The following is a 13,430-nucleotide window of genomic DNA, read 5'->3' as shown; positions in this document are numbered from 1 at the left end:
ATTGGTTTATATCGACACTGACGACGCGGCCGACACGCCACTCTGTCGCTCACGTGCCTCGCCGCGTCTCCGGCTCAACTTTTGATGGCTCGACGCTTTCTGTCGGGCACGCCTTTTGATGAAGTGGGCGCGCCTTTTGAGGGCGCGACTTTTGAGGGCTCACTATATATATCCATATATATATATATTTGGGCAGCCTATATACACCATCATACAGTGTATTTTTTAAGAGTCCGACAAGACTCTGTAAACTGTCCCGACATTGATTCCGGTTAGCTCCTTTATGGGTCCGACAAGACTCTATAAACTGTCCCGACATTGATTCCGGTTAGCTCCTTCATGGGTCCGACAAGACTCTGTAAACTGTCCCGACATTGATTTCGGTTAGTTTCTACAAGGGTCCAGCAAGACTCCGTAAACTGTCACAACAACTATCACAACATTGTCTGCTACAACGGTCCGACATGACCCCATAAACTGTCTTCTACATCGGTCTGACACAACCATCCAGTGTCCTCTACAACGTTATGACACCACCATACAGTGTCTTCACCATCGGTCTGACACGACCATACAGTGTCTCCTATCCTCTTTTCTTTTATGTATTCGTCTATTTTCTTGTTTTGTTACTCTCTCCAAACTCAAATTGGCTAGTTCCTATCCCCCTTGAGTTTGCGGGGGGCTGTTAAAACCTATCACCTACTTCACCCACTTAAACCTACTCCACTAAACCTAACCCACTACACCACTACCACCTCCACTTCACCTACTCCTTACCTACTACACACTCACCCTCTTCTATATATAGGAATCATGAATCATTGTAATATATATAACATACAACAATCAATAATACATCATGGTCCAATTATTCACAAAGTTTTCTACACAGACTCACATTCAAAATTTTGGTAGCCAAGAACAATAAACATAAAAGGAATGGGATCCGTACGTACTTTAACTAAACATTATTGGATCAAGTCAACAAACATTCAAAGCTGAACGTGCTTATATCCCATAATTCTTCATCATCAAAGATAACTATATTCCTTGGTGACTCTACATGTTCAGTAATGATAAACTTACTCTTAATTCTCCTGGTTGGCTGCAATATCTTTAAGCATTTCCTTCAACTCGCCAGTCTACATGACAGACCAAACCATTAAAGCAATGTATACCAGGCCAAAGAATAACAATTTTGGTATGAGAATACCTGGTGCATGTTGAGAATGATGTATGATCCTCCAACAAACTCCCCCTTGATGAATATCTGTGGAAACGTGGGCCAGTTGCTGCAATGAAAGACCATGGGACAAATTGAAACAATTAGAAACTAGACATTTTTTTTATCAACATTTTGGACCAATATGGTTGCTAAGTAAAGACCAACAGCAACTCCGTTTGCAAATATTGTTTCTCAGTAATTTGCATCAATTAATCAGGAGTCATGACAACTGAGCTTAATAGCTTATTCTCACAAATGATCCCAACAACATGTGCAACGGACACACAGGCAACCTTGTGGATATATATATGATGCAAACACATCCCGAAAAATTCAATCAAGATTTGGCCATATATATAAAACAACAAATGAAGTACCATTAAAAAAAGAAGGGCAAATTACTGCCCAAATAACAACAGGCCCAATAGTATGGAGAAATGAGAATGGCATCCCCTAATGCGCCTCAAAAGTTAACTCCGTTAATAGAAAATGTGAAGTGATAAAAATGCCCTCTCTCTAGGGGTGTAATTTTGGCCCGGCCCGAGTCGGCCCGCCATCAAGCCTGTCAAGCTCCCGCCAAAAATCGGGCCAAGCCACTTGTGCAAAATCTGGGCCTAGTGGGTAATCGAGCCTGGGGCAGGCTTGGCTTTTTTTATTTTATTTTATTTTTTTTAAAAAAAAAAACAAAAATAGCTTAAAAATTAAGTTAGGCGTCGAGCTTGCTGGGCCTCAGATTGGGCCAATGGGCCTTGGGCTAGGCCGGGCCAAAAAACCCATGGCCCATGCCCTAGTCCGGGGAGATATGGGCATGCCTGGTCAGGCTTCAAGCCAGCAGGCCATTTTTACAGCCTACCACTTTCTATCTTTCTCACCTTCCTCCAACACACTCCTCTACCCTCTCCTCCACCCTACCTCATCCTCCAATTCCCCCATATAACAATCCAACACCGACCACTGCCACCACACACAAAGAACAACAAAACCAATAATCAATACAATACACAACAAAATCAAAACAATACACAACATAATCAAGCCAAAAAAAAAAAAGCCCTCTCTACCCTTGATTCATCAAACACCCTCTCCGTCCGCCCTAAATTAATCCACAAAAAAAAAAAAAATCCATAAGTCAAGCAATCAAGGGGAAAAAACATAAATCAATCATGCTCAATTGATAGGAAATGGGGGTTTTGGAGTTGGAAGGTGTTGGATCACGGCGCTGGGGTTGGGGTCACAGCTAGGATTGCACTGGAGGCAACGTTGGAGGGCTATGGAAGGCAATGGGGTTTGACGTGGAGGCCACTGGTGATCATCATTGGTATGAGCCTAGAGCCAAGCTATATATCTCTCGTTCGTGTCTGGGCGAGAAGGTTGGGTGGTAAGCAGGTTGAGGTGAGAGGTTGGTGGTAGCACGATGGAATTGAGGGAAGGAAAGGCATGGTATTTGGGGAGCTGAGGCAATGGCGTAAGGGGAGGGATCATTAGGGGCAGTGGGGTGGGGTGGGGTGGGAGGCGGCCGTGGCATGGTGAGTGGTGGTGAAGTAGGGGAAGGGGGAACGCAAAGAGAAGGGGAATGGATGGGGAAGAAGAGTAAGAGTGACTAAAGGTAAAGTGGTAAAGGTTAAAGAATTGACCCATTTCTTGAAGGGTAAAAATAGCAAATTTAAAAAATTATCGACACCATAATATTCCATCCATCTCTCTTTCTTGACACCTAACGGCGAGGTACTCAATGATATGCCTACTCAAATGTTAGGGGAGTCGGTGTCATTGTCCTATGCTAATGGGATCAGCTATCTATGAAACAATGACACTTCAAAATAGGTGTTATAGTCGTGTCCATTTTTTTTAGGGTACACAACAGGGATGTGTGTGAATGCAGTGAGAGACACGTAGACATGGTGGGACGCAATTCGGGACACGACAAGTCTTATTTTAATTTTTCAAAACTAATTTCTAGGGTCATATTATAATATTTGGAAACAAAAGGATTGGTTTTTTAAAAAATATATAAATCATATGAAATCATCAGCAATGTAACACACATCTAAAACACATTTATGAAGTGGAGAAACAACCTTCTAACAATCCTTGGAGCCTAATGTAACACAGATTTAGGGGTTATTTGGGAAGTGTTAGATTAGTATACTTTTTGATTTTTTACAAAAAAAACATGAAATATGGGTTGGGGTTGAAGTGATGTAGTAGAGAGGTGATCTGACCTAAATATGAGGTGACATAACCCAAATAAAATAATTGTTTAGCACATGCCAAACAAAGCCTTAGTCTCTGGTTAATTAAAATTTAGTTTTTTTATGTTAAATTACTGTTGGTTTTTATTAATTTTAGTTGTTTATGAATGTAATATTTACATACATAGCAAATAAACTTTTTTTTTACATATCCCCCACTGTATCCATGTCCTGAATTTTTTGAAATTATCTTGTCCCATGGCCGGTGTCCGTACTTCCAAGGCAGTTGTAATTTGGACAATTGTTAGGGAAGGTCCGTGTAATTTTCCCAAAAGATAAACATATACCTTCATCAACAAGGCGACAAGGAAAATTACTATAAAAGTAAACTGCTGAAATGGAAATAAATTTGATAAATGAAAAACTGCCTGAACAAGTGTTCACCAACTTTTGAAAATATTCTGGCATGGCCATGTATCTTTTAGCCACTGTTGGATGGAGCATTCAATTAGATAAATTGTAACCTCACTTGAAAAAACTGCTATTCAAATACATCATTAGGAAATTCATTTTAATTTCCACTCCATGTTAATTTTAGAATAAATATACTCTATTTTTATGATATCATGTTCTTAAAACAAGTTCTCTGCCTACTTTTTTTTTTTTTTTTAACATTGATCCCCTAAGCAGGAGAGGTCCTTGTAATTGTCAGATCCATCAGGAGAGGCCATGTAATTTTCCCAAAAGATAAGGAAACAACAAGAAACATTAAGTCTCACATTAAAAAATTATTCACAAACATTAGCTACTTTTATTGCAAGGGGGCAATTGAAAAGATGTAATCTATGCACTAGCTCAGTTCTTGAAACATCAAGAAAACAAAATGTAAAAACAGACCACACAGTCATACACCTTGAAAAACTCATACAATTTTACAACCATTGCCCCTGATTCAAACTCATATCTCCCAATAAACAATAATGTCAATTATTACAGTAATTTGAGTTCATCCTATATTATTAAGAATTGCCAATAGGAGGGTGCTTTATATCTGAGAAGCAGGCTCTTGCTGCTCTCTAGATGTATAACAATGCTAAATGGATGTTCTAGAGAATGATATCAAGTACTACGTTACCTGAATGATTTGACAGCATTCTTAAGCTCAGGGTCTTCCAATATGTTTCTGGCACTCAAAGGAACATCTGAAAAAAGCATATCAACAGTAAGAATGCCACAAACAACTTAAAGTAGTCAGGTCGGCAAGGTACAAGGCCCAGCTCAAAGTTCAAGAAGTACGACACTAAATAAAATTCCAGCTACAAAATGAGCTCCAGTCAGCTCCTCTTTTAGAGCTTCGATTGTCTCATCTTCTTGTACTTTCCTAAGACAACTTAAGCCAACTACATGGTCATCTCTCATAACTATTCTTTTTTTTAAAAAAACCAAAAACAAAAATGCTCTTTAATTTGTCATTTTGACATAGTTGACTAAACACCCAAATATATCAAGAAGCCCAGACACTTCTAAAGAGGTAGTGTACACCGACACAACAATGACACTAGTCAGACACATCCAAACATGTCCAACCATTTTTAAATTTTTTCAAAACTTGGACACGATTTGGACACGATTCAGACACTTGTAAAACACACGTCTATTGTTTAAACACACATAAAACACATTACAAGTTTGAATAAAATAGCATGGAATCCAACAATAATAATAATAATAATAAACAAAGTAAATTCATACCTATTCTCATCTTTTTTAGACTTTAAAAACTATTATCGCTGAATTGATTATTCACATATATGACATATACTAATGGTTTATTCTTATATATGCCATACAATAAATATATAAAACTATACATTTTGCATGTGTCCCCCACGTGATGTGTCCTTTATTTTTTTGAAAAATTCTGTGTGTGTGTTGATGTTGTGTTTGTCTCGTGCCACACGCCCGTTTCTGTACTTCTTAGAAGGTATGTTCAAGTGTCAAGTTTATCTAATATTCATATCCAAGGATACCAGGACAAGGCTAGAGGTCATATTTATAAAATATTTCTTTTATTTGTTATGATAAAATGAAGTTTACAAACTAACATACAACATTATATGCATATAATGGGAGTATTGTGCATAGTAAACCTGACTACTTATCCATACTTGATGGGTGCATCTCTAAATAAGCATGCTGGTCACATATCATATACGGTATACCCTTACTCAAGTGTTCAGTGTCTAACACAGATACTTCAAAACTTTAGAAGAGGCCAGCTACCATACCAAATAGTCACATATAGACCACATAAAAAAGCATAAATTATTCAAGCTCACATAAATATATGGTTGCTCAACCCTCAACTGAACCAGGGAATGTATGAATATTGTTGTAAAACGAAGGAACAGAACACGTACTATATTCTTTCAACACTCTCACTGCTAACGAGCTGAATCCACACCGAGGAAGATCAGGCACTCCTTTCATGTAAATCATCACAGGGTTGCCATTGACATCCTGCCATCGAAGCCAAAAGCTATCAATAAAAAAGACTAAAAAACAAGACTAAAACTTTAATCTGGATAATTAGAGAGAGAGAGAGAGAGAGAGAGAGAGAGGCTTAAGACTCAATATCTAATGTGAAAGGTACAGATGACTATTGTCAACCTGCTCAACAATGTCCTTCAAAGAAAGGTCAGAATTCTGAAGCTTATTAGTGGGCATGAAGTCCTCATGTGTGTCAGGATCATTTGGCACTGTAGTTGAGTATCGCATCCCATGGTGGTTAAAGGATCCAGCTGCCTACCAACAATTAAAGCAAAAATATTAGCAATATCATTTCTATGATCAATCATTAAGAATGATTTGTTCTAAACATGACCACACGCTGCTTAAAATTTCAAGAAAGCCTTTTTTTGGTCAATTTTTCTGAGTGTAGTTTAACAAGTAAAACATTTTTTGTTTGCAGTTTATGATTAAGGATCCAAGAAATCTAGAACCAGATGGTTTTGAACATCTTAAAAACTAAGTAGTTTCTTTGCTGTAGGAAGAGTGCATGGAACAGTCTTCTACATAAGTGAGACTCTTAGCAAGTCCAAAATTAATGTGCAGCAGCAGCAGAGTGCTACAGTCCTAATGCAAAAAATTAACATCGTGTGATTGATAAGTTGGTAAAAATATGTAAGATAAGATTTTAAGGTTTGTATGGGGTGACTAAAGGGTAAGGGTAAGAATTGAAAAGAAAGGATTTTGATGCCTGTTTTGGGTGATGTGTACAGTACCATGCTAAATTTTGACCCTTTTGTGTGCAATAATTGTAGAATGATAAACGCCTGTGGTTTGAAGGGTTTATGGAGATAAAATAAAGTTCAATCAAGATTTAGAAAGAAGGTTCAATCAGATCTGGTTAAGGGGGTATCAGACGCTAAAAGTGTAAAAAGATTTAAGAAAAATGAGGAAAACAAAATTCTAGGCACCACACCTAGATACCATATTGCAATTTGCATCACATGATCACACAATACCAAAAGAGTTACAAAAACTTCCACAAATTTCTCCAAAGCGCATTCTCCATTGAATAGGAGCATTACAAGGCTCCCTATACACTTTAGAGCTAAGTAGCACAAACACGGACATACGACACGATATGCCGACATTTTTTATTTTAAAAAAATGCAAGACATGACACACTTTGGACACGTTAAGATTTTTTTACTTTTTTAAATTTATTACATGTCATATATATGAATAATTTATTCGATAATGAAAAATATGTAACATAGCACTTATTACATTAAAAAGTTATATATTTCATAACTTAAGATATCATTTACATAACAATTACATTTTAAAGAATGCAAAATAAATATAGAGCATTGTAATACACATGATGTATTCATCTAATAAATGTTTCAAGAAGTGTCGCCGAAATGTCCGCAAAAGTCTCGGTAAGGTATCCGATATTATGAATTTTATATTTTTAATTAAGACACACTGTAGAAGCAGCAAACAAGCTGTAGAAGTGTCAAACACACTTTTAGAAGTGTATGGAGAGTGTCAGCCAGACACGACACACTTCCTCCCAAGAAGTTTATGTACTTCTTAGCTTGCAAAAAACTTCTAATTTACTTGGACTACTAAATAGGCAACAATACTTTTAACAAAACCTATTTAAACCCAACTAAAACATATATTTGAAAACCTAATAATATAACTTGACCATATCATGACCCATGGGCTACAGCCTATGTTCATAATTTTTGCAAATTACCAAAATACCTTTAATCTACCGAAAAAATATTAAAAACTAATTCGTAGCTTATTTAACAATAAATAAACATAAACAAGACTTTATTAAGATAAAAAACATACTATGCATTGCTCCTATAGGAACTAACATAAAGCATTCTAATTTCTTATTTAAGTTACTTCCTTGGACTGCATCCATTTCCATAGATGCAATTTTCTGAATTCTAAGCAGACATGCGAGTAGGCTAGAATATGTAAATGTGGTTGATCTAGCAGTAGCACAATCTATTATTGCAAAATCTGTTTCATTTATATTTTTATGTTTCTAAAGAATTAGATTACCCAAACTCAAAAACAAACAATGTTTCAGATGCAAACAAATTTAAACTTGCATGAATCCCACTTCAATAATCATGTTTAAAGGAGGAAAATGTGGTTGATGGCTTTCATGAACGGAAAGATCAATAGCAAGCATGACAATCTGATCATGTTCATTTATTTGACAAAGCAGCAATATTAAGAAAACTTCCCATAACCTAGTGAACCTTTTATGTGTATGAACATAAGAAATCATGGTCAAGGAACATATGACATAAAGATCTAGGCAAGAAACACCGAATAACTTTTCATGTGAAGAACTTAATGTCTCACAACTTAAACTAGTAATTCACTATGAAACAAAAAATGCAACTAGCAAGGATTAAGTAATAATTATGGAATGACCACAAGAATTGTCATTTTGAATTTCTTGAAATTGCATTGGAATTTGGAAAGACAATGTATAAAGAAGTTCAAAGTTGTAAGAGGCTCTAACTAGAAATAAGAAGTGAATTTGAAAGTAATGGTCAAAAGGCATGCATAGATGCTATTTTTTATCAACAATGCCATGGAGGAAAGAAAAAAAAAAAAAAAAGCCCAAAAAGTGACCAGCAAGTGAAGTGTGTGGGCTAAATTCATCCCAGTTGAGGCCCTTCTCATACTAAATTTGAATTACACCATACAATACATTCTCTAATCATTTCCGGGCTACTTTTTTCTGTCTCCATCAGTGTTGTTAACACCATTCCGTACCAGAGGGTACCCGCCTGAAATGTGCCATTCAGGAAGAAAAACAGGACACAGCTACTCTAACTCCATATTGGCTATGTGCTCGGCTTGTACCGGACAGTTTCGGTCATTCCAGATAATATCGGCCGGAAACCTTTATCTTGCAGGATACACCAGTACACAATCTGGAAAAAAAAAATAGAGATTTTGAAACAAAAATAACGTTGTTGAGGGCTGGACTGGTAGCCATGAGTGACAACAGTGGCAGGTTAATAATGGAGGAGGGTGCTCTATGACATGGGACTTCTTTTTCTTCCGTAGCAGATCTTGAGCATCTTCTTGGCTTTTACGACTTTTATGGCCAGAACAAATTTGACACCTTATTGTGGGTTTGCTTTACTTCACCTCTTATCCTTTTTCATACGGTTTACTCTCTCTACGGTATCTTTGTTTTGCTTGTGCTGATATTTATGTATGTCAGATGTTCGATAAAATGGCATTAAGGCCAAGTTTGGCATATTGCAAAAAAGTCAAAAAGTTATTCAAAAAGTTTAAAAGTTAACACTATTCACCAAAAGTCAACAATTACGGCTGCACAACTCCCAATCCTAATTTTTCCCTACAAATCAATTTTTACAATTTTTTATTACACATTTTTCCATAAAAAGTCAAAAAGTTAACCCAAACATTCATATTTTCTTCCTCAATTTTTTAGTCCAAAAAGACAAAAAAGTACACTTATTTAGGACACCCCAAACAACCCCTAACAGTGGCTGGCTTTTACTACTACATTTTTGTTAAGTTTTTTTTTACTCTTCTAGGAATGCGTGGTGGCTTGGTGGTTAGTGCTCATACAATGCCACTAACAGTGGCTGGTTGTCATCCATCCATGGTATAATTAACCTTTGTTTTTAAAAGAGAGCTTAATTATGTTTTTCATTGTGTTTATGTACTAGACAATGGGTTTGTATTTTAAATCATTTTAGGGTATATGGAATTTGTGTTTTAAGGAAACAACATGTAGATAAGATGAGTGTTGCTAAGATGAGGATGATAAGGTGGATGTGTGACAAGACTAGGAAAGACAGAATTAGGAATGAGTATATTCAAAAATGGGTAAAAGTAACACCGGTAGAAGATAAGTTAAAAGAGAATAGATTGAGATGGTTTGGTCATATACAATGGAGACCAACAGAAGCAGTAGTGAAGAGATGCTATGCACTGACGGTAGTTGGAAGTGTTAGGAGACGGGGGTAGACCTAAATTAACGTGGGTTAACGTTGTAAATAGAGATATGAATCTTCTTAATTTGACTAACGAAATGGCCTTTAATAGAGTCGAGTGGAGAAGAAGGATTCATGTAGCTGACCCCATTTGATAAGACTTAAGGCTTAGCTTGGTTTGGTTTGGTTTGATTTGGAATTTGTGTTTTAAGCTTTTAGTTGTTTTATAAGTCCTTTTACAATATGAGAACCTGTTTATGTTATGCTATAATTATTTAGTATTTGGCAATATTTTTCATAAATATATTTATTTGCAGCGATAAATCTAAAACGGTATCTGAAAACACTCTGGTACCAATATGTACCAAACCAGTGAAAAAAACAGTACCTTCCCCAGTACAGGATTAACAACTTTGGTCTCCATACTTTTTCTCTTTTCTTTTCTTTTTTTTTCTGCTTTATTTCTCCCAAAAGCAATTAAATTCCTAATAAACCTTCACACAAAAGACTAGTTTGCATCCAAGTTACCAGTTGAGGCTAGTGAATCCACACTTGTACAAATTAATTTCTTGCAATTTCTTTCTATTTTCACCTCATGTTTTGATTTTAGAAGCCAAAAAAAGAACGTAAATAGGGGTAGAGGCACGTGAGGACCAAAGGCTTAGATAACGCAACAGCTGCGGTTGAGACTCTGACACTGGTCAAATTCAAGGATGAGAAGGAGTTCAACAAATGGTGTAACGGCTTGAACTGTGCCAAAAGCATTTATCAAGTATGAGCCGCAATCTTGACCCAACTAGCAACCTGAGCATGTAGCCACATTTTCTTATTAGAGACATAAATGTATTTTTTATTTGAAGTTTCAAGTATGTACCTAATTTTTATACCTCCATTTTTTTCTTTTTCTTTTTTTAACAAAATCCATTCAATTTGTCACTTTAAATGTTTAATTATGCTAAAATCTTCTCTTATAAATTTTATATTTTTTCCCCACCTTCTCTCTCATGTCTTTCTCTATACCTCTCTTTTTGTGTATGTACCTTATATTGTTTGCCCACTTTCTCTCTCATCTCTTTTTTCCATACCTCTCTCTGTGTATGTATGTGCATCCTCATATAATTTTTTTCTCATTTTTTATGAAGGCATTGGTTTTTAAATCATGATGATCATCATACAAAATTAAATTAATAAAAAAAATAAAAATAAAAATCTCTAATTATAACTTTGGTATCACGCTGATTTAAACTCAACGTCACCCCTTCTGAGCCAAAAACCTAGCTCCGCCACTGCACATATACAGCAGATGCTATCTCATTTACCAAATTTGAACTCAATTATAAGCCTATTTCACCGAAAATAACTTCAATGATGAACTAATCTACAATCACACAAGACATTGAATATAGCAACAAACCTTCAAGTATCTTATATGGCGATAAAAATAAAGAGTAACGAACTCATTTCAAATTTTGCCTAAAACTGAGCAGACTCAGTCACACACAAATCGCAAGTAAACAAACAAACAAACAAGGTTCACAAATCAAATCAATCATTTGAAGCATATTGATTATGACAAGAAGAACCGTAAAATGAGCTAAGAATTAACAAAACAACAGCATATATACAGACCTACCTTTGTAGCGGAATCGGAAGCAGATAAGAGAGTGACTGATGGCCGGAACGACGACGAAGACGGCGAAGAGGAGAGGCCGGCGGCGGCGAATCGGTGGAGCTGAGCAGTGAGTCTTCTCCTCCACATGGTGTTTGTTTGTTTTTTTTTTTAATTTTTTTCTTGTTTCTCAACAAATGGCGTTTGGGGGAAGGGCTCGGAAGCAGGAGTTGCGATTTTGGGGGGCTTTTCCCAAAATATGTCAAAATACCAAGTTATTTTCCCAACTAGGTTTAGTTCGGATGGAATTCTCAAAATAAGCTAAAACGTGGTTACAAATCACATTTTTACCATTTTTGTGGTCCTTCTATAAAAAATTTGTAAAATCGTAAAAGCGTGATTATGAATCATGCTTTTAACAAATTTCTTTTTTTTTTTTTCCAGAAAACGTGATTAGAAACCGCGCTTTTAATTAAAATATAAAAACGTGTTTTGAAAACACGTTTTCAGTATTGCACTCACTCTTCATTTTCATTCTCACACACACATACACACACTCTCTCTCTCTCTCTCTAACACACACACACCCACCACACTCACACACTCACATCTTTTTAATATATATAAATTTTATTTTATAAATTTGGGACCAATATTAAATATATATAATAATAATTTATAATAGCAAATAATAATCAACTATATAATTTTTATAATTTTTGTAAATACAAATCATTTTTATATAATTTTTATTTTTCGAGTGGTTAGAAATAATTTTTTACAAATTAAATTGAAACAACCATATATGTATATAACCTGTCCAAAAATTAAAATAATAATTATTTTTTACCCCTTAAATGATAATTATTTTTTATTTTTTATTTCTTAACCAAATTAATTTTTAATTTTTAAAAAAAAATTCTAAAAATCAAACCATACATAACCTAAAAATCTTTTGATAAGTCATTTCTTACGTTGATAACTTATTTAATTATTTGTTAATTTTACGACATTTTTACCAACTGAGGCATGTTTGGTAACCATTTCGTTTTCAATTTTCAATTTATATTTACAAAAATTTAAAAAACTATCATAAAAACTTATTTGATAATTTTTTTTGTTTATAAATGGTTGTCTCAATTTGTAAATTTGAGGAAAAAACATAAATTCAAAAAATGAGTTTATATTGGTTTTTAAACAAAAAATTGAAAATTTTACTAATAAAATTTTTTTTCAATTAATTTTATTTGAAAAAAAAATTTATTTACAATCTAACGTAAACTCATTTTTTGAATTTAATTAAAAAAAAATTTGTTAGTAAAATTTTTAAATTTTTGTTTAAAAATCAACATAAACTCATTTTTTGAATTTACGTTTTTTTCTCAAATTTACAAATTGAGACAAACATTTATAAACCAAAAAAATTATCAAACAAAATTTTATGATAGTTTTTTAAATTTTTGTAAATATAAATTGAAAACTGAAAACGAAATGGTTACCAAACATACCTCAGATGGTAAAAATGTCGTAAAATTAACAAATAATTAAATAAGTTACCAACGTAAGAAATGACTTGTCAAAAGATTTTTAGGCTATGTATGGTTTGATTTTTAGAATTTTTTTAAAAAAATTAAAAATTAATTTGGTTAAGAAATAAAAAATAAAAAATAATTATCATTTAAGGGTAAAAAATAATTATCATTTTAACTTTTGGGCAGATTATATACATACGTATGGTTGTTTCAATTTAATTTGTAAAAAATTATTTCTAACCACTCGAAAAATAAAAATTACATAAAAATGATTTGTATTTAAAAAAATTATAAAAATTATATAGTTGATTAGTATTTGCTATTATAAATTATTATATATATTTAATATTG

At 34.3% G+C, this 13,430-nt stretch overlaps 1 protein-coding gene across 1 annotated transcript; it reads right to left on the bottom strand.

The window, feature by feature from the left end:
* Positions 1 to 906: 906 nt before the first annotated feature.
* LOC114305797 (monothiol glutaredoxin-S15, mitochondrial) lies at positions 907 to 11,803 on the bottom strand. The gene is made up of 6 exons (XM_082877972.1): positions 11,572 to 11,803; positions 6,088 to 6,222; positions 5,838 to 5,937; positions 4,553 to 4,619; positions 1,214 to 1,292; positions 907 to 1,142 (listed from the first exon to the last, which is right to left on the bottom strand). The coding sequence occupies exons 1-6, from the start codon at positions 11,695 to 11,697 to the stop codon at positions 1,089 to 1,091; spliced, it is 561 nt and encodes a 186-aa protein (XP_082734098.1). The 5' UTR covers positions 11,698 to 11,803; the 3' UTR covers positions 907 to 1,088.
* Positions 11,804 to 13,430: the final 1,627 nt, after the last annotated feature.

This window comes from Camellia sinensis, chromosome 7 (genome assembly GCF_055761805.1).
Source record: "Camellia sinensis isolate YWXY chromosome 7, ASM5576180v1, whole genome shotgun sequence".
In the NCBI taxonomy this organism is placed as follows: domain Eukaryota; kingdom Viridiplantae; phylum Streptophyta; class Magnoliopsida; order Ericales; family Theaceae; genus Camellia; species Camellia sinensis.
This window is presented reverse-complemented; position numbering and strand designations above follow the sequence as displayed.

What these genes read in the sequence shown, in the direction of transcription:
- LOC114305797 (XM_082877972.1), bottom strand. Translation starts at nt 11,697, where the DNA reads ATGTGGAGGAGAAGACTCACTGCTCAGCTCCACCGATTCGCCGCCGCC. An exon ending in AATGCTGTCAAATCATTCAG is followed by an intron (nt 1,293 to 4,552) that starts GTAACGTAGTAC and finishes CTTTCATTGCAG; the next exon opens with CAACTGGCCCACGTTTCCAC. An exon ending in TCATTCTCAACATGCACCAG is followed by an intron (nt 1,143 to 1,213) that starts GTATTCTCATAC and finishes TCTGTCATGTAG; the next exon opens with ACTGGCGAGTTGAAGGAAAT.